General features: G+C 39.7%; 1 protein-coding gene across 18 annotated transcripts in view; it reads right to left on the bottom strand.

Moving 5' to 3' along the window:
- Positions 1 to 25,051, bottom strand: part of INPP4A (inositol polyphosphate-4-phosphatase type I A) — a 198,043-nt gene that overhangs the window by 19,412 nt on the left and 153,580 nt on the right. For 11 of the 18 annotated variants that reach the window (XM_073352748.2, XM_073352666.2, XM_073352639.2 and 8 more), the window contains 7 exons: positions 23,391 to 23,574; positions 20,886 to 21,104; positions 17,770 to 18,037; positions 12,404 to 12,436; positions 5,649 to 5,821; positions 2,053 to 2,176; positions 1,049 to 1,175 (listed from right to left, as the gene is read on the bottom strand). In XM_073352748.2, the coding sequence (XP_073208849.1) occupies positions 1,049 to 1,175; positions 2,053 to 2,176; positions 5,649 to 5,821; positions 12,404 to 12,436; positions 17,770 to 18,037; positions 20,886 to 21,104; positions 23,391 to 23,574 (1,128 nt within the window). The remainder of the gene's footprint in view (positions 1 to 1,048; positions 1,176 to 2,052; positions 2,177 to 5,648; positions 5,822 to 12,403; positions 12,437 to 17,769; positions 18,038 to 20,885; positions 21,105 to 23,390; positions 23,575 to 25,051) is intronic. The other 7 variants (XM_073352738.2, XM_073352762.2, XM_073352773.2 and 4 more) reach the window with 3 other exon arrangements.

The following is a 25,051-nucleotide window of genomic DNA, read 5'->3' as shown; positions in this document are numbered from 1 at the left end:
TTTAAAAAGCTTTCAAGCACTGCGCTAAGGAGCTTAAGAAAATATTGCATTAAAAAAGTCAGTCTGTCTTACATTGGATGGAGGGGAAAGAGCATTGTTTAGACCAAATTTGTAATTTTTAGTGGACAAAAGCAGAACACACAAACAGCAATTTCCCCTCAACATAAAGCTAACACAAAAATTACAATTTGGTTTTAGAAATGATGCTTCATTTTCTGTAGTCTAACTGAAGGTGAAAAGACACGCTTATGTCTATATTTAATGTCCCCAATATCTTGTTTTGCCCTTGTGTTGGTTTAAAATAACATTATTTCCTGTATTTTTCTTCTCTTATTGAACTAAAAGTACATCAGTTAAAATCTTAACTAAATTGCAAAGAAACACATTCAGTTCAGCGAAGGTCCTGCCCTTCCCTAGCTAAAGCCCCGACCTCGATACCAGCTCCCTATGGGCAGATCCCTGCATTTGTGCAGAGTCCTGCTGATTGCAATGGGACTCCGCATGGATGCAAGGGTATGCTGGTATTGTGCCAGGAGCAGGACTGCGGTGTAACTGACTAGAGGGCAGGTTGCAGTGTCTGATTCAATGTGTTGTCCTGGCGGTGTGAAAGCTTTGCTATTCTCACCAGAATAATGCTGTAACAAATCCTAGTGCATATTGGAGAACAGCCTTTTGTTAATTCAAATAGACTTTTTATTTTTTTATCTTTTTAAGATGAGACTTCAAAAATGCTTAAAACCCTTGTGATTATGAAAAGCCAGGACAACTTAATATTTACACTTGATAACAAGTTTGTCATTTTTCTGACTTCATCTTCTGATGCACTTATCAGTTTAGCTGTTAAATTTTTACTATTGCTATATTTTACTATCAAGACCAGCTTCAAAATCATTTGGTTTGAAATGTTGGGATTGTAAAATATATCCAGATTTTGGCTGTTTTCCACCTGAGGTTCAAGTATATTTTTATCTTTCCTTCTTCAAGTCCCACTGCCCCCCTTCTCCTCCGTTCGGGGTGTGGGTTTTTTGTTTTTTTGTTTTTTTTTTACCGATTTCCTGTAATGACTGGCAGCATGTCAGCAGATGCATTTGATGTGGCCTGAGTTACTTTAAAGGTTACATTTCTCAAATCCATTATTCCCAAATTCATGTCCTCCAGCATTGCCAGCTCTTCACCTAAATCAAGGAGCGGAAAAGTGGATTGCAGTAATTACTTTCCATGAATAAACAATTTTCTCTTATCCAGTCTCATATACATACTTGATATGATTGGGGTTCACCAGCATTATGAAGAAATTAGGAGACCCTTATCCTTCAGCTGGATCTACCTGGATAGCCCCTTGCCTCCATGCTAAAAACCTTTGACATTAATGAGCCTCTCACAAACATAAAGATAAATAAACGTTGATCTGATTGCAAGACTGGAGTCTTAACTGGCTTTATGAATCTTGGTAAAGATGGAAAACATATGCATGGCTACAACCTTAAAGTATACTTCATATTCTTTTTCCATTGTTAAATAATGTTAGCAAATGCTTCAGAGGCTGGTCATATCCATAACCACGGTATTCTTTCTATTTGTCATCAGCTCAAAAAGCATTAATTCCATACTGCACAGTAGTATGAGTGGATACTGGATTTATTCATAGAGTCATAACTCCTAATACCGCTTCAGTCTCTCTTTCTATTATGTATTTAAGGAGGTTCAAGAAAGTGCAAATTGTATTTTTTGCAAGTAGTTCCTCTTAACATGGTGGAGTTTAATTCCATTTCTCTTCAGAAAAGAAGAAGTATGATCAAGTAACCACAATCTTTTATGTTATGAAATATAAATCATTTAAATGAAAGAAATACAAAGCTTCTATTTCAGGAGCTGACTAAATATTTAAACAATAATTTTGTTTTATGGTTCAGTTCAAAATTCTTTTTTGTTGCTGAACTGCAAATTACTCCAAATCCTGCACACTCATTTTGCAACTGTGGTCTATATTAAGCTGAACTTGTCAATTCATAAATAATGTCACCCGCCTTGACCCATGTAGAGTGATTTTACCATATGTGCTCAAAAGGCTTTCAAACTGCGCCAGCAGACCAATGGTGTAGAGCTGCCTTAGGAATCCATCATCATGCAGGCAGTTCCTCAGCTTGATAATGAAACCGCAAATAAGAGCTGTCAGCTACAGAAGAGAAGAAATACAAAAGTAAAATAACTCTAGATAATATGTCTCTCTAATCCAAAATGAAAGCATCGTAATATCTAAGAGATGCTGTAACAAGCTGTCAAACTGATACTCTTTCTTTAAAAGTGACACTCCTTCCTCACAGTTAAAGAGAAATATTAATAAAAAATGGGAAATATTTTATTTGATTTACAGGGATTCCTGTTGCCTTCAGGTCTATTAGTTTTGTTCACATGACCAGTTGTATTAGAATCTAGGTTTTATTAATCAATCTTCAAGATTTCCTTGGAAAACAATTTCAATTACAGGTATAAAAGACATAACTAGTTTTAACTCTGAAACTTAGATTTAATATTAATAACAGATATCATTCCACTGACATTTTAAAAAAAGTTTAAAGGCTACAATGCTTGTTTTTATTATGCAAACATTTCTCTATAGTGTTGTGAACCACAGAACACCTGCTGACTTCAGTGGAAGCAGCTGGTGCTGAGCACTTCTCAGGATCAGGTCCCAGTACTGTGGTGGAGTCTTAATTCCGTGTTTGTAACAACACAGTCATTTCCAAGGCAAGTGACTGATGCCACTAACACAGGATTATGACTTCACTGCAAAATTAAGCCGAAGGAAATAAGTTTGATTTATGAGGGGGACTTTTTTTTAATTCAAAACAGATCTTGTTAACAGCAGCAAGTGGTTTACAGAAATTGCCCATATTATCAATTGCTTTTTGTATAAAATAGTCTCTGAATTGATCCCCATATGAAAATTCCTTGGGGGATCATTTAGGCTGAAAGAAGATGGCTAAGGGCTGTTTGAACTATTTAAACTAGGTAATGGTTACTGTAAAATTAAACTTGATGATTTGAGGTTATTAGACAAAGTATAACTAGAGCACCAAGATTTAAAATCATAAGGAGTATCTGTAAGGAGAATTTGAGTACGTTTTTTTCTATGGCGTGTAGTGAGTTAGCAGAATGAACCTCCAATTTAGCTGATGTCAAGTAGCACTGATGTGTTTAAGCAAAGACTGTGTGACTATGAGAGGGCATAGAATAATCTACTTGCCTACTCGCCAATGGCAAATTGTCAGCTTTCCCTGGTGAACAGGAGGAAAGTAAGTATAAATTACTCAAAATTTAAGCTTTAATTTAAAATATTATGGCACCCAATTGTAGCAAATGTGAACCAATACTCAGACTTCTGAAACTGAACCCTAGAGGAAATATCTATCCGACACAGCAGAGAGATGGCTCCAGCACCTGTGCTGCAGCTCCTGCTAAGAGCTATGCCAAGCGGCAGCTGAGTGAAAACTGACTCCCATCAAGTTTTCATTTCTACTATTCAAAACCCCAAGAGCAACAGTAAAACTAACAATAACCAAGTCAGTTTCACTCTGCTGTTGTTTGGGAAAGCTAGGAGAAACAGCAGAGATGGGCTCTGGAGCTATTCACAGGAGGAGGAGACCCTGGAAAACGGAAGCCTGAGGAGGAGGGCAGAAGGCACAGAGTAGTCAGGAGGCTATGGGCAAATCTACACTGCAGTGCTACATTGGCGCAGCTGCACCGCTGTACCACATCTGGCGAAGACACACTATGCCGACAGAAGAGCGCTCTCCCATCAGCATAATTATTCCACCTTAGCGAGAAGCAGAAGCGATGTCAGTGGGAGACGCTCTCCCCCGACATAGCACTGGTGTGGATAGTGTTTAGGTCAATCTAATGTGCGTTGATCGGGGATGTCTTTTTCACACCCTTGAGTGATGTAAGTTAGATCTACTTACACGGTAGTGTAGACTGGCCCTATCAGGTGCGAGAAGAGAGTGCGAAAGTTCCTTCTGTCTTTCAGCAGACAGACATGTGGGAAGCCCTTTAAATTTATCAGACATCTTCTAGTCAGAGGCAGACAGAAAAGTCTGAGCCCCCAAGCAGGTTCCAGGGACAGCACTTGAGTAGAAATCCCAGCACCCTTACCTTTCCAACCAGCTGGGGTTGGGAGCTGGACTTCTCTCCAGGGAATTACTCTCAAGCCATGTTTACACTGCAGTCAGAAGTGTGACTGCAGCTCAGATACACATAGCCACTCTGGCTTAATCTAACTATCTCACTAAAAATAGCAGCGAAGACACGGCAGCACTGGCTGCAATGCATGCAACATGAGCGCATGGCCAGGGGACCCAGGAGGGCTTGTAATAGCCCATGAAGCCATGACTTCACTGCTATTTTTAGCTGTGCTAGCTAGGTAGTGCATGTATGCCTGCCTAAACTTCAAATTACACCTTCAAGAATGGCATAGACATAGCCTTAGACCTTGTTGGTTCTCTCCTCCTCAAATCCTGCCACTGATATCTGATACATTTTGTAGCCCTGCTTTAAGTAACATATTAAAAATGATATTTGTCAGTTTTGCACTTAATGCAGGCAATAATCTATTGCAGGCCATGAAGAAATGTTTTGCTGATCATGAACATGAAATATATGCCAGAATGTGGGTAAAAGAGAGCAGGGGACATACAATTCTCCCCCAAGGAGTTCAGTCACAAATTTAATTAACTCATTTTTTTAATGAGCGTCATCAGCATGGAAGCATGTCCTCTGGAATGGCGGCCGAAGCATGAAGGAGCACACGAATGGTTAGCATATCGGGCACGTAAATATTTTGCAATGCCAGCTACAAAAGTGCCAGACAAATGCCTGTTCTCACTTTCTGGTGACATTGTAAATAAGAAGAGGGCAGCATTATCTCCTGTAAATGTAAACAAACTTGTTGGTCTTAGCGATTGGCTGAACAAGAAGTAGGACTGAGTGGACCTATAGGCTCTGAAGTTTTACACTGTTTTGTTTTTTTGAGTGCAGTTATGTAACAAAAAAATCTACATTTGTAAGTTGCATTTTCCAGACAAAGAGATTGATTGCACTACAGTACTTGTATGAGGTAAACTGAAAAATACTATTTCTTTTATCATTTTACAGTGCAAATATTTGTAATAAAAATAATATACACTTTGATTTCAATGACAACACAGAATACAATATATAAGAAAATTTAGAAAAACAGCATATTTAATAAATTTCAATTGGTATCCTATTGTTTAACAGTGCGATTAAAACTGCGATTAATCGCGATCAATTTTTTTAATCACGATTAATTTTTTTTAGTTAATCGTGTGAATTAAATGTGATTAATTGACAGCTCTACTAAACTAGCATAATTTTTAAATGAATATACAGGACAGAGATGGCAGACAATTCATTTTATTGGTAGGTACCTATATGCAGTACTATTTTTCCTATGGCTATATCCAAACAGCATGGTGCACAAGCGGGGAGGCTGCATTTGATTTCTACACTGCTGTTAAGACAGTAAGTATAAAAGATCATTATCAGTTCTAACTACATTAGTCTCTCAGACTCCTAGAAAACCCACCACAAGTCTAACTGTAATCATATCAGGCAACTTTCTTGCTTACAGTTTGGCAGAAGACAACATCCCTGCGATATTGAAGGCTCAGGCACAGAGCTATTGTAGGAGCGCTATCTTGCATTAACAAAAAGACCATAGCTTTCTTCGCCTTGTCACTCATCATGGCTACACAGTCCGTGAGCGTTGTCAGCAAGGGATAAAGAGCTTCACTCCATTCACCTGGTTAAAAAAAAAAAAATTTTAAAAAGACATTTTAAATACTTTTATTTTGAAAAAGAAAAAAAATGTTAAAGCCATTGTCCTAAGAAACCTTCTGGCTCAATTTGAAGTAGAACTCTATTGATAACAGGGTATTTAGCACAGTCTAATAGCAGCTTATTTTTCCTGGCTGGCCCATTTATTTCCAGTGCTATTCAGTACCATACTGTAATGTCCTTAAAAAGACTTGTTATTACAATAGATCAATAAAGAATGCTCTCCTGTGCAAGGCTGGGGTGGTGGATATTCTTCAGCATATAATAGCTGCCGTATTTGCCTACAAAGAGCAGGCAGCAGAATAACTGATTTATAAAGCACTATGAAAGAGGAGGAAGATAGGAAGAAAGAAAGCGAAACTGTATTCTATGACAGATACATAGTATAGCTAATTGCTACTAAATTTCTTCTGCCCCTTGGTGTCAAAAAGGCTTCTCCTAAATCTGTTTTACCCTTCTGTGGTACTTACATGGCTCCCAGCACCTCACAATCCCCAATGTATTTATCCTCAGAACACCCCTGTGAGGTAGGAAAGTCGTCTTATCCCCATTTTACAGCAAGACTAAGTGATTTCCCCAAGGTCACCCATGAAGCCAGTGACAGAGCAGGGAACGGACCCTAAGATTCCCATGATTCCCATGCTAGTACCCTAACCATTACACCACCCTTCCTCTCTAAAACTCATTTACCATAAGAAGTCCCAGTAGTTCAGTTTTTCCATTATTCTACTCCTTTCTTCCCTCCCCACATCTTAACCATCCTCCAATTTTTTAAGCCCACTTTCATCATTCTGTGAAAAAAGTTAATCAGACACTGTGCTGAAACTTTTTCCACAGTACAAGACAGGGTAGAAAGGTGTTCTGCTTTTGGTCTTTTTTAAAATAGAAATTTAAAAAGGGAAAACAGCTATTTAAATCACTTTTATTTTTAACATGCAGTACAGTCCCGAAATGGAAGTCATATCACCACCAGACTGGCCGCACCATACAAGGTGATGTTTTTGCATAGTTATGCAAAAACAGGATCACTTCAGGCCTCTGACAGGAAGCTGTCAGGATTTCAATTGAAGTCTATGGTTAAGAGCCAACAACAATACAAGTTTCCCTGATAACCATCCAAAGAGGGAAGTTATGGAAACTTGCTAACAGAAACATCATAAATGACAAGTCCAGAAGTATTGTGCTTTTAAAATCTCTGTCCTATGCAGGAGACAGATAATCTAATAAACTGAATGAAAGGAAGTTATTTGGCTCTGTTCCACTGGATATAATTACCTTACTTTAGTAGCAGGAAAGCTCAGAAGAGCTAACAAAGAATTACAGCTTGTCTTTTATTCTCTATTATACAGTTTTTCCAAAATAATCAAATGCCCTTGTGATGGTGCACTCCATATGCTTTATGAAAATATGCCTGGAATGTGAATATAATGCAACTGGAATATGCTTTATGCAAAAGGTCTCTTGTAAAGTATCATTACAAAGCTTATAACCTACTGCATGTGTTCATCCTATTTGTATGTATTTATCATTCTTGTATCTATAACTAGAAATATGAAGTTAACTCTGAGGTCCTATTGTAATTATGCAAAGTGTGGGCCATTAATGATGGCTTGGAATCTTGATGGCTCCCATTGACCAGGACAATTGGTTGTAAATGGCTCTGTTTACTTGTAAGCCTTCCTGTGTTCCTGTGAGCTAGACCGGGAAGAATGTCACCTGGTACTGGAATCCATCTTAAACCCGGTGCTTTTCCATTTAGAAGGAGGGGTGGACACCCAGAGACACAAAAGATTTCCACCTTGTGCCAAAGCTATAAAAGGGGGCAGAACAGAACGAAGGGGACTGCTGCTGCAGTCATGAAAAAACTACTAAAGACCACCTGAGCTGGAATGAACAAGGACTGTACCAGGGGAAAGGATTGGGCCCAGACTAGGAAGGAGTCTAGTCTGTGAAAGAAGCTTATTGGAACATCTCTGAGGGTGCGATTTACCTGTATTCAGTTTCTTAAATGTATTAGGCTTAGACTTGCGTGTTTTGTTTTATTTTGCTTGGTAACTTACTTTGTTCTGTCTGTTATTACTTAAAACCACTTAAATCCTACTTTTTATACTTAATAAAAAACCACTTTTATTTATTATTAAACCCGGAGTAAGTGATTAATACCTGGGGGAGCAAACAGCTGTGCCTCTCTCTATCAGTGTCATGGAGGGAGGACAATTTATGAGTTTACCCTGTATAAGCTTTATACAGAGTAAAATGGATTTATTTGGGATTTGGATCCCATTGGGAACTGGGTGTCTGGGTGCTGGAGATAGGTGACCTGCTGAATGATTTTCAGTTAAAGCCTGCAGCTTTGGGAGCGTGGTTCAGACCTGGGTCTGTGCTGCAGCAGACTAGTGTGTCTGGCTCAACACGGCAGGGTTCTGGAGTCCCAAGCCATCAGGGAAAACGGGCTCAGAGGTAATTTCAGCACATCAGGTAACAGTCCCAAGGTGGTCTCTGTGACCGAAGCTGTCACAGCCGTAACCTGGAACTATGAACCCTCAGAAAGCAAAATACAGATGATTTTAAAGAAAATATTTCTCGTTATTTTCTTTAAAGAGCTTTGTATAAAACGATAAAAAGAATGGAAAATATCTTCTAGAATGTAGCCATTCCAACACATGGCAATATTTAAGTTTTTAAATAATCCAGGGGGAGTTAAAATTCAAAATTATTATATGTCTTTGTCAACAAATCCATTTAAAAAACATGGATACCTGTTTTATCAAACTGTAAATCAGTAGCATTACAAAAAGAGAATTCACAAAGAGATAATGCAATTCTTGGATTTTTTCCCAAGGTTCAGCTGTCATGTAACGTAAGCTCTCATGGCTCAGTGGGAGTGCACTAACGTTTCCTCTATTGGTATATTTTATTTATGGTTTGGAACATCAATACTGAAATTGAAATCCTGTCATTTAACAGTGTGACACTGCTTTTCCCTCTAAGTTGAGAGGAGAGATGCCACACATGTAAATTAAAGAAATCTGACAGTAGCAGCAGCAACTGACTATAAACTAAGAGGAAAGGAATAATAACTGACAGATTCACATCAGGATTGGACAGCCACTGGCAGTTTTAAAATAAATTGTCTTTAGTACTCATATATACACTTTCCTCAATCAGGTTTTTGTTTGTGTTTTCTTTAACAATATCCTTAATAGGATTTTATTGTTGGAACTATACATTCTATAAAACAAAAGATTCTGAAACACTGTCAGGTACTTTAATTCTGTTGTGACAACACAATACACTTGAGCTCTGTGCTTACATTTTATGAAATCACCAGAACACTTTAATGGCAATACATTCTCTATGGGACAATTAACAGGATGGCTTGCCTCTGAAGGGCTGGAGCCAACCAATTCCGATATTAAGGGGCCACACCTGGGTATGGATCAGGTGATTTCCCTAGAAAGAGCAGCAGGAGGCTGCAGTGATGTGCAGATGCTCAGGGAGATCACAGATGACTATGAGTGATGAGACTTCAGCAGGGAGTCCTGGAACCTGGGACTGAGGCTCCAAGCAGGAGAGGCCTGGGAATGACCTAACAAGAGGCTAACATGGATGGATTTTGTTTTGGAGCAGTGAGTTTTACGTTTTAGTTTATTTTATCTGAATAAACCCAGCTCCCAAGAAGGGGTTTGTGAATGGACAAAAAGGATGTGTGGAGTCTAAGAAGGCCCAGGAGCCACAACGGGGCTCTCGGGAGGCGCCCGATCTGGTGACAGGCAAATCCATAGCTAGGGTAAATTATTATAGCTCCACTGAAGTCAATATAACTTTCAAAGTAAATGGAGGTGTGGATGGGAGTGAGAGGGGCAATTACGCTGATTTACAGCAGCTGAAGATCTGGTCAAAAATGTTCAAAGTTGCCATTTGTTTATTTTGTTTATAAATATCCCCTTTTTACCAAAGTTTCTAATTTATCTTAAAAAGTTGCTTCAGACTGAAGGCCAAATCTCAGAGTACCCACTAAGAGACAGTACCCATGGAAGTCGAGGACAGTCTTGCTTGGTAAAGGATGTCAGGATTTGGCTCCATATGTCTTCTCTATTTATTGCTATTAGGAAGCCAGGAGGAAGGCCTAAATGGGAGACACCTCCAGGGACATTTTGCTTTCCATAGGGAAGAACCTATGGAAATAATGAGATTAAAAGAATGCAGCCAAGGCAGAAAAACACTGCATATGGGAGGAAGAGAAAGAGCTTCTATAGGTGAAAGGCTGTGATGATGGGACATGGAGCACAGAAATTAGCTACTGAAAATGACCCACCAAGACGTATAAGTAGCTCCTCTCAGGACTACTGCATGCAAGCCCTATTGCTTTTATCCCTGGAAAGTCTATTAAAGTTAATGTGTACACACAGAGGTGTACTGGGGGAAAGGTGTGTGTGTGTGTGTGTGTGTGTGTGTGTGTGTGTGTGTGTGTGTGTGTGTGTGTGTGTGTGTGTGTGTGTGTGTGTGTGTGTGTGTGTGTGTGGTTTAGATCTTCCTTTTCAACAGCAGTAAAAAGAATAGAGCAATAAAGGCAGGGTCATATATCAAAGCATTGGGCACCTAAAGCTGCACTTTTACTCAGCAGCTCTGAAAACCAGATTATTCATTCAGGATCTGACCTAAGCGTTTAGCCCCTGATTCAGCACAGCAGGGCTCAAGTCCATCCATATTCAATAATATATTTAAGCATGCCTTGAAGCCCCACTGACTCCGATGAGAGTTAGGTACATGCTTAAGTGCTTTTCTGAATTGGGTATGTCTACACTACAAAATTAAGTTGACCTAATTTATGTTGGCATCCAGCCATTGCAATAATTACATTGTTTGTGCGTGTCTACACTTTGCTTCTTGTGTCAGCGGTGCGTGTCTTCACCAGGAGTGCTTGCACCAATTGAACCGTCAGTGTAGGGCATGGTGGGATGGCTTCAGAAAGCCAGCAACAGTTGATGTAAGCAATGCAGTAACTACACTGACACTGCGTTGACCTAACTACGTCTACCTTGACTCTATGCCTCTCGTGAAGGTGGAGTTAAGTCAGTGCAGGGGGTGAGCTACATTGGTGGGAGTGAAACCTTAATGTAGATGCTTGCAGAATTGGGTCGATGTAAGCTGCCCTGCATTGACGTAACTCTGCAGTGTGGACAAGGGCTTAGTTACGTAAGTTTAGGTACCCCGTTTTCAACATGATGATTTGCTAACTGATTTGCTTCAATTTATTCCTCTGCAGAAAGTGGATACTTCTCACCTACCTACCTCACAGTGGTGTTACAAGATAGCAATACTACGACGACGACGACTGTCTGTATTGCACTTTGAAGATTAAAATCACTGTATCTTGTCTACAACAGGGAATAAGGATACACATACGCAGTGTATAACAGAGGAGAATTTTTACATACTCTAGCTATGGTGCAAAGAGATGAAAGTTAGATCAGCATGGGGGTCAGTTTAAAGGACATGGTTTTAATTTCTTGAAGATTTCATTTGGCCCAGAGGATGTGACTGCTGTGTCAGTTCAGAAATCAAATCTCTGCCCCACTCCCAAACTGATCTCCAATAGGAGAGAGAAATCACGGTAGTTTAATATGAGACAGAGGCAATATTTAAGCAGAATAATTTAGAGACTGTGAATAAACTCTCTGGTGTTGTGAAGAGGAGAGGTAGACTATGAAATCAAACTCTTTCAAATTTGTGTTCTGAACGTTAAGTTTGCGATGGCCTACAATGCTGTGGTATACCCACAAAGCAATTACTTACCCTCTATCATCCAATCAGATCGCTCCATTTCCTAACGCCCATTCAGAATACTAAATTTAACACCCAATAAATGGCATTATGTAAGGTCCATTGAAATAAATAATCACATTACAATTGATATCCATGGCCTTTGGAACAGGTCCTACGTTAGCACTTCTCAAATCAAGTTACTAGAACTTGTCAACTAGAGAAATTAAAGGTAATATCACTGAACATTTCTCATCAACATATAAAGCAGTAGTTCTCAAACTTTTGTACTGGTGACCCCTTTCACATAGGAAGCCTCTGAGTGCAACCCCCCCTTATAAATTAAAAACACTTTTTTATATATTTAACACCATTATAAATGGTGGAGGCAAAGTAGGGTTTGGGGTGGAGACTGACAGCTCGCGATTCCCCATGTAATAACCTCATGACCCCCTGTTTGAGAACACTTGATATAAAGCTACCAGACTCTATAGTGAGCCTGTTCCACTTCTCCTTAGGAAATAGTAACCTATCAGATTTCATGGTGAGACAGTATGAGTTTATAGAAGTTAAGCAATACTTGTAGCTATATTTACTTCCATGTCTTCCTCCTACCGTGTTTTTATTTGGTAAAAAGGGGCTCACTGGGGAAAAACAACACTTTTCCTTGTACGTCTTTCCAATGCAGTATTAGATAACGTATCAGCAAAACACTTGTTCCATTGTTAAATACAAACAAAAATTGCAATTTGCAGAAGCCATGAATGGAAAACGCACATACCTGGGCTGGACTCTTCAGGAGGGGGGCTGCAATCTGCACAGAAATGGAGGTGCAACATGCATGATTAAGGAGCAGCAACACAGTCTCAACATAAGCAACTCAAATGCTCAGTGCAGGGTTCTCAAACATTTTCCACAGAGTGGACCACAACTCAACAGATATTGCCTCATGGACTACCTCTCCGCCCAATATGATTATGTGGACTACCTCTCCCCACTACTCATGATCACATAACCACCATGTGGCAACTACAGCAATTGCTTCCCTAATATTATTTTCCCCTGTAAACATTTTTAGCTGCTTTTAAAATTTGATTTGGCAGTTGAAAAGAGGGTGGAGAAGCCAGTACCATGAGACCAGCTTGCTGTTTGTGGACCATCAGCAAGTTTTCCATAGACCACCAATCCACGGACCATAGTTTGAGAACCACTGGCTCAGTGCAACTGTAGAATAAGCTTGCAGTAAGGCAGCTAAAACAGAACAGCAAAAGACCAGCAATAAATTTAAAGTACCAGAGCACTTAACAGAAAGTGACATTAATGCACTCAGAAGGCAGCAATAATTAGAATCACTACTCCGCTATTTCATAATATTTAGTTTGTATTGTACAATTTATAAATCTGTTCACTCTGACCAATACTGGGCGTATATCAAAGGCCCAAATGCACTCCACTCTGAAGCTTGTGGGAGTTTTGCACTGCGTTCAGTGGGAGGATTGAGCACTCAGAAAGGAATATAGTCAAAGTTTAATAACCTGAGTCACAACGTGTCCTGAAATATTCAATATTAGTTTAGTAGATTAACAAAACTGAAACTTGTGTCATGTTAATATCAAGAATTATTGGTCAAGGAAGTAGATAATAGAGGAAAATAACAAACTCAATAGTAGTCCTGGGGACTACCATCTGAGCTAGGAGGACTATTTTGGATAAACAAAACCTGCATAACATTCAGTAAAGATTTTAGCAGAGCAAAAAAATCAGCTTTTAAAGTGACTATCTGAGTCAATTGCAACATTTTATTTCTAAAATATTTCTTAGGCTTTCTGGATAAGTCTCTCCTTTCACTGTTTCAGACAGTGTTTCCCTTCACAACAATTCACCCTTAGAATAAGCATGGCAAATACTTTCAACAGTGCTTTACTATGCCACTTTCACCAAATTTAGAACTGTTGGGGGGGGGGTTTGGTTTCTTTAATACCGAATTATTATTAATCTCTAGCCAATGGTCATGGTTAAATAAATTAAATATTTTTCCCACACAAGTACTTATAGAAAGGAGGGTATTTCTATTCTGGATGTATATCAGTCAAGGAAATATGATGCTTTTGAGAGCTTGTCTTCACATACAGCACTACTGTAGTTCTGTATGTGAAGACGCTCCTATGCCAAAGGGAGAGTTTCTCCTGTCAGCATAGTTAATCCACCTAGCTGAGAGGAGGTATCTATGTCAATGGGCGAAGCCCTCCCATCTGAGCTTGCTTAAACCTATTGATTCATCAGACGCAATTTACCGGCAGGTCTTATGATAGGCCCCACGCCGTTTAGTCAATCCACAGGCGAACACCCACCCAGGTGATTCCAAGACAGATATATAAGCTCCTAAGGGAAGCAGTTGCTCTAGTCTGCTCAGCGTCGCTACCTGACTGGGAATGCTCCCATTGTCAGTAGTTTCAACAGACTGCTCCTGTTCCAGCTCTGCCTCATTCCATGCTAGTCAGCCCCTATTCCAGCCTGCACTGTAGCCTGCACTGTAGCCTGATACTCTAACAGGAAGAATTTTAAAGGTGCCATAGTCCTAAATTTTGCGTGTGAGCCTCTCTCAGGTTCACTGCACTATCCTTAATATTAGTTGTTGGAAACTGCTTCTGACATCCAGAAAAAAAACCCAGCGATGCATGGCTTGAAAATTTAAAAAGAATAGGTGAAATCCTAGTCCCACTGAAATCAATGGTAATATTGACTTCAGTAGGGCCACAGTTTCACCCAATATCGGGAACCATTTCCCTACCAGGAACTTCTAGGGTCCAATCCTGCTCCCACAAAAGTGAAAGGGAATTAGCAACTGACTTTGATGGGTGCATGATCAGGCATTTTGTTGCAGTGGCTTCCAATTCATTTCTGGTACAATTCAAGTAGTTGTTTTTGACCTATGGAACAGCTGGGGTCCACGCTACTTCAGAAACTGCTTCTCTCCTCATAATCTTATAGCTGGGATGAACACTCAGATTGACAGATTTGTACAACTGGAAGACAGGCGCAGGGCATTCCTGGCAGAGTGCCCACAACTCTGGAACTTGCTGTACTTCTTATGTAATTGTTGTTCTGATGCTCAAATAGTTGAAGCAGGAAGAAAATACTCAAACAATTCTAATATGATATCTTAATAATACAAAATACCCAGAAATGTAGAATATTCTCGAAAACCCCCTTGGCAATTTAGAACATTCATCAAATCATATGTAACAGACATTCAATTCTATATTATATGCTGTTAAAAAGTTAATTTTTAATACAAATGTTGTTTAGTTTTTAAGTTAACATCTCTTACTGCGCTAAAATATTAATAGTGGAATGAACATGAAGTTACAGGCATGCAAAAATAGTGGAAGGAAGAGCCATGAAATACCACAGAGTATGAAACATGGAAATGTTCAAAACTCATATGACCTTTTCTAAGACTAAACACTGCTTGATCTGTTCTATGAAAATGACTATCATGAAAACGGTTTTTAAAAAAATCAAGACACAAAAATAAAGTCATTCTGAAATTTCATGCAGAGGTAGGAAATTTGTAAACCTAAAATAGAGCTTAAAAGTAGGATGAGTTTAAGAATTTCTCTCACTCACATGCTTAAGGCATTATTTATTTACAATATATTTAGCACCAGTTGAACTTATAGTTTTGATAATGTTATTGAGTTTACAGCTGCACTAGCAGGAGAATGGACTACAACGATCTTTTCTTTCCTACGTTTTATGCTTGTACTATAAAATCTGACGGATTGATTACTTTGATACCACATATTACCATAACTTTACTTAAATTCCTGAGCCAATTTTAAGGCAACCTTACCATGCAAACCAACAGTTACTTTTAAATAGCTGCATGCATTATTTTCAGTCAGTTTATACACGCTAATATACAGATAACCTCACAGTTACAACTTAAGGCTGATCAAACTGCCATTTAACTCACTGAAAAAGCAGTATGATTGGGCCCCAGACAATCACATTGGTGGCAAGGGGAGAAAACTTGCCAGGAGCCCCTCCTTCCCTCATGCTTCCTAATGGGACAAAACCATCAACTGGAGTGCAGCAGGGGTCTACTAGCACTACTGACAGCCATGACTAGCCAGTAAGTCTGTTGGGATAGGGGGTGCCTGGAGAATTGCACTAATGGAAAGATGAGAGGGAGCTCACACTACACATTTCCAAAACGCGTTGCAGAGGCCACGAGTAAGTGTGCTTTGCCCTTCTCTATCCCTCAGGGCCCCTGAAAGCATTTTGTCTGTTCTGCCATTTTACAAATGGGTGAACTGGCACCTAAAAAGATTACAGCCAAACTGTTCCAACAAAGGTGCCTGTATGTAGGCACCTAAATGCATATTTAGCCACGTAGGTCAAAGTAGCTTAATTTTCAAATTCTCATTGACTTCAGTGGGAACTACAACTTGGGCACTTCTGAAATTCAGACCACTTTGATTTAGGTACCTAAGTACAGATTTAACTGCCTCACTTTAAGGCACCCAGACTTGAAAAAATAAGCATAAGTGACCTGCCCAAGGCCATACAGCAAATCAGCAGCAGAGCCAGATGCAGAATTCAGGAGTTCCTGGTTCCTAGTCATATGCTCAGTCCACTACATGCTGCTGCCCTTCATAAATAAATGGTAGGAACAAGAGCACGTTATCCTTGGTCATCAGGACCCGTAGTTATGCTTTAGTCAGACAGCGTGTAGTAAGATAGAAGGTGCCTTTCTCGTGCTGGTTCTCCAAAAGTCCAAGTGTCTCTCACTGGTATCCTAGATTTTTTTTTTTTTTTTTTTTTTTTTACAGGCTCATGGAACAAGTTTTCTTGCTTATGTATGCCTCCAATGTGGTAATTCACCTCAAAATCATTGCAGCCTTCAGTTTGCAATTTTGCAGTTTGTGTGTCTGGGTAGTACAGAAGTGATAGTAGATGATGATTTGCCCATGAAACATCAGTTTCTGACCAGACTATCCTCTCCTGCTATCTTCCTGTACTCCCCAAAGAGTAAAGTTTATATTTTTCCTCTTTGTCTATAATGCATACACTAACTCCAGCTGATCCCTTGGGATGTTAACTACCTTTAAGTTCTTGTTGGATATTAAGGCTGCTATGGTTTAAGCATGTTCATGTTTCAGATCCCTTGTTAACTTGCGGTAATAGTCTTAGCTAGGTGTTTTGAGACAACAAGACTGCTTTCTGTTGCTAAAGCAATTTGTGAAGCTCTGGACAGTTGGTATTTAGGTTGGATATTAGGAAAAACTTTTTCACTAGGAGGGTGGTGAAACACTGGAATGCGTTACCTAGGGAGGTGGTAGAATGTCCTTCCTTAGAAGTTTTTAAGGTCAGGCTTGACAAAGCCCTGGCTGGGATGATTTAATTGGGGATTGGTCCTGCTTTGAGCAGGGGGTTGGACTAGATGACCTCCTGAGGTCCCTTCCAATCCTGATATTCTATGATTCTATGATCACCAGGTCACCTCATTTACCTGAGAAATACTCATTCACTTGAGGAGCAGATCAGTAGGAGGATAAATATCATACACATCTTAAAAACCCAATGCACCTATCTGTTCTTAGCTCACTCTTCTGGAACCTCTCACCCAGCAGTACTTCCCTTCCACCTTCCCTGCACTCTCATTTGGCATTACAGTCTGGCAGCTCAGCTCTGTTCATCAGCATTGTATTACTGCATGGGCCACTTTCATGTTTTATTTTATCTTTTAAAAGGTACACCGGAATAGCCCTGATGCAGCCGACAAGCTGATGCCAAGAGAAAAAATAATGAGGTACTGGCATAACTGTCACAGCCTGACCCATATGCTGAGTATATCAGGCTATGATATTTTCCAGATTCATTCTATTCATCTGAAATCTGGAACCGCAGCTCTCAGAACACCAAGGGTGAAATTCTGATCCCACTGGAGTCAGTAGGAGTTTTGCCATTGATTTCAGTGGGGCCAGGATTTCACTTCAAAGATTAGCAACTCCAAACTCACCCAGGCCCCGTTGTCTGGTATCTTTACTATTTAAAAAATTTAGAATTTGACATAAAAGATGGATTAAAAGGTTTAAGAAATATGCCAACATACAGCAAAGCGGTGTCTGTCATACGCACTTGTGTTTCTGTGAGAATGGCATGCAGAGGATGATATGGTTGAAGATGGTGGTGAGGATGATGAAGGTGAGGATGAGGTCTCATCTAAGCCTTTTGGATTTATCCAGTAGGCACGAGTATCCCGATTACCTTTCTTACTAGTACAGCTGATGTCACACTGGAAAACATCTTCACAGCTATCGCTGTGCAAACGCTCTTTCTGGAGAAGTTTGTCCACTCTCTGAATAATGCACTCCAGACTTTTGTCAACATTCAACCAAACTTTTTCCTTGAAAGAAAAATGTCCCCTTTTCAATTAAGAAGATCCCAACATTAGATGACAAGAACATTTGCAAAAAAGAGACACTTTGCATGCTGTGGTTCTAGACAAAATTGCTTAGGAAAGTTTGCGCTTTGCCATTGCATTTCTACATACATACTCCATATGTATCTACGTAAGTTTAAAGTGACATCCAAATGTTAAGCTGCAGAGCTGTGTGATAAATTTGTCATACAATTCTGACTCTCGTAAGCCGTCTGCCCACTAACCCATTTCCCCGGTTATTATTTCAACTTCAAATGCACATTTTTTTTAAACCATCAACCTAACAGGGAAAATGTTTCCTCCTCCTTCAGCCAAATGTGGAATTTTCTTCTCAAAAGTTACACCTGTCTGAGGTTCAGAATGGATAAAGTTTAGTCTGGGCCAGTGACAGCTTTTCCATCCCTAAAAAATTGTTACTTTAAATTCCAGTGCCCAGTGTTCTTGCATAACTAGAAATGGAACTTAGTACCACTGGAAAGGGAAGTCCCCAGCGTCCCAATGGGATCCATCACTCACTTCTAGCTTTAAAATGGCTAGAGAGCGCTTACTTTAAAGCCATGCTATTTTTAGGTACAGAAAGACTATTTTAGTTCATTTTAGAGGGTTTTTTGGTGTCTCCCTTTTGAACTCTGCATAGTTTGACTCATTAGCTAAAATTTTCAAAAGTGGCCTCTAATTTTGTTGCCCAAATTGAGACACCTTAGGCCTGTTTTTCAAAAGTGCAGAACACACATCTGCAACTTCAGCTGAAGTCAATGAGATCTGTGGGTAATCAGTAATTTGAAAAATCAGCCTCTAGGTCTCCCAAGCCTGGCACCCAGAAACTGAGACTTCCAAAGTCACAGACTACTTCTAAAAAAGTTAGCCAAACTAACTAAGGAATCTGAATTTACAGCTGGAGGGATACAAAAATAGTTCCAACAACAAATTTTAAAACTAAGACAAGACATTCCTAAAAGATTTTCCTTGTAAATCCTGTAAATGGTATAAAGATTTTATTGGCATCCATTTGGGATGACCTGTATAACACACTTATGAGTAATGTGGCCATTCAAACTCATGCTGATAAAACCTTTATACCACAGTATCAAGTACTTTTATATGTAGCTGGTGTGTCTATTTACACACACACACAGTACATATGTGAATATAAAAATACATGATATTGTGGTATAAAAGTTATATATATATATATATATATATATATTATATATATATATATTATATATATATATATTATATATACACACCCATAATTTCCCGTACATACTATTATAGCATAATGTAAAATCAATAAGCCATCAGATACAGAAGGGAAAGTTTACATCATTATTAGCTCTAAAATTCACTGACATTATTTCTTTTCCTCCTGTATTTCATAGGGTTAATCACAATTCTAATCAATTTCAACAATTTTAATAAACACTGCATTCAATTCTGTTTCACTACACTGTTCGGACAGCTCAATTCTCATTTAAATTGGCAACATTAGATGGAAAGTTATTTAATTCTTGGTGCGACCTGTTTTAAAAGGCAGCTCATAATTAAAACAGAAACAGACACCTCACTTAGATTAAAAAAACAAGGAAAGCCTTTGAAAAGCTGTTTTTCAGAACTAATATCTAAGCGTATACTGCAAGAGTTCTATTTTTTTTCCTTCTTTTTTGGCTGCGTATGGAGATTGATAAAGGGACACCCTGCACAATGTTTCTTAATTGTTTCATTAAAAAGAATACTCAATTAACTTTCAATATAGAACTGACTGCAGTACAGCCAGGTGGCCCAAGTGACTGAGGGCAGGTCTGCACTTAAAATGCATTGATGCAGCTGTGTCACTGTAGCGCTTAAGTGAAGATGCTCCTGCACCGATGGGAGAGAATTCTCCTGTTGGCATAGTTAATCCACCTCCCCGAGAGGCAGTAGCTAGGTCAGTGGGAGAAGACGTCAACATACCACCATCTACACGGGGTGGGGTTAGGTCGGTATAACTTACTTGCTCGGGGGTGTTAATATTTCACATCCCTGAGCAACAGAGTTATACCAGCATAGGTCTGTAATGTAGACTTGATCTGACTCTGCTATTATGCAAGAAACTCAGGCTAATTTTTCAGTGCCTGCTTCTGCTCCTGCTGCTCAAAGGGCAGACAGAGAGAGGGCAGAAGGAGCACTTCAAGACACTTATTAGTGACCCCTTTGGGCAACTAACAACATGTCTACCTTCGAGGACTACAGTGACATAGCTGTGGCACCATACCCCATAGTGTAGATGCAGTTTAGAGTGATGGAAGGCATTATTCCCTTGCTGTAGGAACCCCACCTCCCTAAGCTACAGTAGCTAGGTTGAGCACAACGACATCATAGAATATCAGGGTTGGAAGGGACCTCAGAAGGTCATCTAGTCCAACCCCCTGCTCAAAGCAGGACCAGTCCCCAATTTTTTTTGCCAAAGATCCCTAAATGGCCCCCTCAAGGATTGAGCTCACAATCCTGGGTTTCGCAGGCCAATGCTCAAACCACTGAGCTATCCATTCTTTCATCAACCTAATTGCATCAACACTTAAAATACAGGTTGGCACACAGGGGTGTGGATTTTTAACACCCCTGAGTGCCACAGCTATGTCAACATACATTTTAAGTGTAAACCAGGCCTAAAACATGCAGTGATGTGCTCCAAAATAAGACTTGTAGATATCGGTGACAAGTGGCTAGTAGCTACATGCTAAGGGTCATAGGGCTAGGGAATAAAGGGATACTAAAAGGGAAAAAAGGAGATGACATCAGCAGACATCATCCCTCCATTCAGCAAACCTACCCATTCCTCTTCATGCCAATCCACCTGCAGAGAAGATCGGCTATTTCTTCCTGTCCATCTTGCCACAAGGGTGTCTTGATCATTCCTTAGCATCACTTGTTCCCCCTCTCCAGAGGTTGGAGATGCCTTTGAGGCTATATAATCTGGCCTTGCAGCATTTAATCCATGTATTGAATTTGCCAATAACTTGCAATCACAGACAGTGACAAGCTGCCGCGTCTAAAAATGATAGAAAACAGAATTTGAAAGCATTTTCACTTTTAAATCCTTATCTACATTCTTATTTTTTCATTAAAAAAAAACTACCCTCATTTTGAGTTTGTGCTGCTTATTTTACAGCAGGGCCTTAAAAGGATGTATAGGAAGCAAAAATGTGAAGTGTAATTTTCAAAAATGTGTACTGACATTTTAGGACTACACATGCTGAATATTTAACAAATACCTACAGTTCCTAGTGCGTCTACCTAGAACCAGCACTTCATTTTCTGTTAAGTGAAACAGTCTTTAAAAAAAAAACAAAAAAAAAAAACACACACCACACCTCAGGCACCTTTCTACAGTCCACAGAAATTGGTCTCCTCTGGTATGGCAATGTTCCATTTAGTTTAATATCCTGTCTCAGCCAATGGCTAATAATACATGCTTCAGAGGAAGGCATGAAACATCCATCTCACTGTGCAATACTGTATCCTGGGGGGAATTTCTTCCTTATTCTGGCAAATGATGTACGTAAGCCCTGAAGCATGAGGATTGCTGACCTACCTTTCTCCTAGATAATATAACTTCAGATACTATTCTTATTCACCTATTTAAAAAACACCTTACTAAACTATGTGCCTTAATATCCAGCAGCAGAGAATCCACAGGTCAGATATACACCATGTACAAGTATTTTTCTGTATATTTTTAACTTTAATTTCATCACATACATTCTTGCATTATGGGAAAGTATACAGGCACCCCAAGTGGGTATACTGTAAATTAACTATCAAATGCATTCTCTGTCAGAGTACTGCTTATTTATTAGCTATGCTTTCTTAGAACTCAGACTACTACAACAAAAGAGTTCTATAAAACTGCATTTGTTCTTGTCCTTGTGAAGAAGTTTCATTCTGATTGCCTGTTCAGTCCATTTTTATTGAGTGGAGTGTAGCCCAGTGGGCTAGTTTACCTCTATTATATTCACTGCTTTGCATTATATTCTGCTTTATTATATTCAGCAGTAATGCAAGGAACCTACAGGCTTGTATCCTGTAAGTCATTGGCTTCAGCAGTTAGCATGAGGCCTATGACCTTTGGCATAGATAAACGTAGGTAATTCATAAGTTCTGGAGAATTGGAAGTAGAGTGTAGGGGTGGAATCTTGTCCATAATGGACATCAGCCAACCACAGAACATAAGTGATACCAGCTTCTGGTCGGAACATCCGACCACAAGAGTGCCATGACAACCAATTGACACATATGATAATGGAGAGAAATCATAAATGCACTGACCTATAGAAGGACACCTTAACATTGGTAAGGGAAGGAAATACAAATAAGGAAGAGGGGAGAAACCCTTACTGAATATGCATTAGACATGGTAACATCAGCGTAACATATTATACAAGTGGCATCCCAAGGGCAGTTGGGGTAGAGCAATGTAGCCCTTGGGAGGGGCCAGAATGATGGCCACTGATGAAGGTGACGGTGACGAGGAAAATAATGGCTAACATTTCAGGTTGTTCTGCAAGGGATGGTGAGAGTATGGATGTTCAGATGTACTTTCTGTATTATTGCTATCTACCTTACTGAGTTAGAGTGTTTGACTTTGCTAAACATATTAATAAATTATTTACTTGTAAATATAAAAGAGAGTTCTTATAGTGTGAGTGTTGCACCTGTGCACATCGGGGTTCCCAACAATAAAATAATTTAAATAATACCGGCCCTGATCTTGGGACAAGAACCTGTCAACCCTCAAAGTGATAACTGGGGATTTTTATTCATAATCTACAGATCAGGCTACAGGAGTCAAGTATTAATTGAACAGCATCACTACAATTTGCCCCAAGTTCATGTCATTATTATACAAATGAAACGATAATGAATACTCCTTGTGGTGTTCCAGTTTCTTCAAGTTCCAGTTGCATGATATGAGCGCAACAAACCAATCAGTGATTATAGAGACATGAGTGTGAAAGTGAATTTAGGGTTTTCTGGACATGTGGTGGAGATGATACTTTAAACTTGGGGAAGGAAGTCAGTAGGTATCACTCTTCTTTCTCGGTCCTCACCACTCCATCCATAGGAGGTGGAGGCAAGAGTGAGTGGAAGAGAAGAGAAAACCTGAATAAAGGGTGGCAAATTCAGAAATTCCATCTGGATTTATCTTCCATTGGGGCTGGGTGGGGCCACAAAAGAGACCATTTTTGGATTTTTCAGGGAGCTCACAAAAAAAGGGGTGCTTCAGAACATGTCTCACTTCACTTTTATCAGTGATTTTGTTTTGTTGTTCTCGTACCTTATCTGCCAAAATGGCAAGTGATCTTTCAAGGCCATTAGCTGATCTATCCTTGGCAGCTCTCGAGAGCCTTTCGGCATAGTAACTGACTTGAGTTTTCAGGGTGTTGATTTGTGCAATAATTTCCTTTGCTCTAATAATGTCCTGTGGTATGTATATTATAGACTGGGAGCTTGTTGAAGTGCTGAAAAAGAAGAAACAATTTAAAGACAATCTATCAGAAGGTATAAACGCTCTAGTCACACTTCTTCATGCCGAAAAAGGAATTGCAGACAACAAAATTTACCTAAGCTAACAATTAACCGTGGAAGACCAATTGCGCAATTAAACAGCAGGAACACTTATACCTGAGCACCTCTGTATTTAATGAAAACGTTCAGATGCAAAATTACTAATGCTAAATGACTGTGCTCACAGACCACATACAGGAAGGACAATTTTCTGAAGAGAATGTGCATGACAAATTTTGTCAGCAGCGACAGAACCAGTTTCCTTAGGTTGCTTGCTCCACTCTCTTCCCAAAATGCAGACACTTTACACAGTTACACCTGATATCTCCTTGCCAGGTTAGGAATTTTAGCCTTGTCTGCACACAGCTATATCACTTTAACTACACCAGCAGAGTTAAAGCTGTACAACCCACCCTACTGTGGACACAGTTACATTGATATCATAGTACTTACACCAGTACAGCTTATTCCCAGATGAAAAGGAGAATAGACTACACCAGTAAAATGCATCTTTATATCAGTGTAACTGCATCCACATTAGGGTTGACCCATTATAACTATTTAGGGGGGAAAAACCACACCCTGAACTGAAATAGTTATACCAGTAGAAAGTCTCTAATCATGAAACTCGGGCTGTGGAGCTACAAAATTGCAGTGTAGACGTTCAGGCTCAGGCTGGAGCTTTGGGTCTAGGATTTCGTGGGGCTTCAGTCTGAGCCATACATCTCCACTGCAATTTTATAACCCTGCACTCAGAGTCAGCTGACGTACCAGCTGCATGGAACAGCATGCAGATGTTTTATTGCCTTTGTCTCTGCTCAGGGTGTGACAAGCGTGCTTTCCTATTCTGGATGAAGTGTCAAGTCAGAGATGCCTAAACTGGCACATGGTAATTTATTTCTCCTCCGCCTCACTTTTTCCTGTCATTAATTGCTTCATTGTAGCCATTAGACATAAAAGTACCTATTGTTAGTGTAAACGCCAGCTGTTGTTTGGTGGACAAAGCCATGCTTAGCATATCAGAGAGCCTAATTTCCCAGGTGCAATTGCCTCAAATCACTCTCTCTGAGTCTGAATTCTTTTGCTCTGGGGGAAGGGTGGGGGGAGTTAAGCCACTGATGGGGAACATATTTTAATTTTTATAAACTTTTGCAAGGAAACTTGAGGAATGTATATTCTATTTCTGGGGGAATTCTGCACCACTGCACATAATTAATGTGCCATACATATTTTAACGTTTTTTGTGTGCAGAAAATAGCTTCTGCCAGAAAATTGTTACAGTTCTGCCTTTTGCCCACCGGGGGGCGATGTGGTGATAGAACAAAACAGCCGCTCCCAGCCAGATACAGAAGAGAAAGCGCCTGCAGTGCCTTCTTCACAGTACCTGTTGGGCCAGGGCAGGAGACAGGATATATGGGAAGGCAGACAGCC

Source organism: Lepidochelys kempii, chromosome 1, assembly GCF_965140285.1.
Source record: "Lepidochelys kempii isolate rLepKem1 chromosome 1, rLepKem1.hap1, whole genome shotgun sequence".
In the NCBI taxonomy this organism is placed as follows: Eukaryota; Metazoa; Chordata; order Testudines; family Cheloniidae; genus Lepidochelys; species Lepidochelys kempii.
Note: the sequence above shows the minus strand (reverse complement) of the source record. Positions and strands in the feature narration are given on the sequence as shown.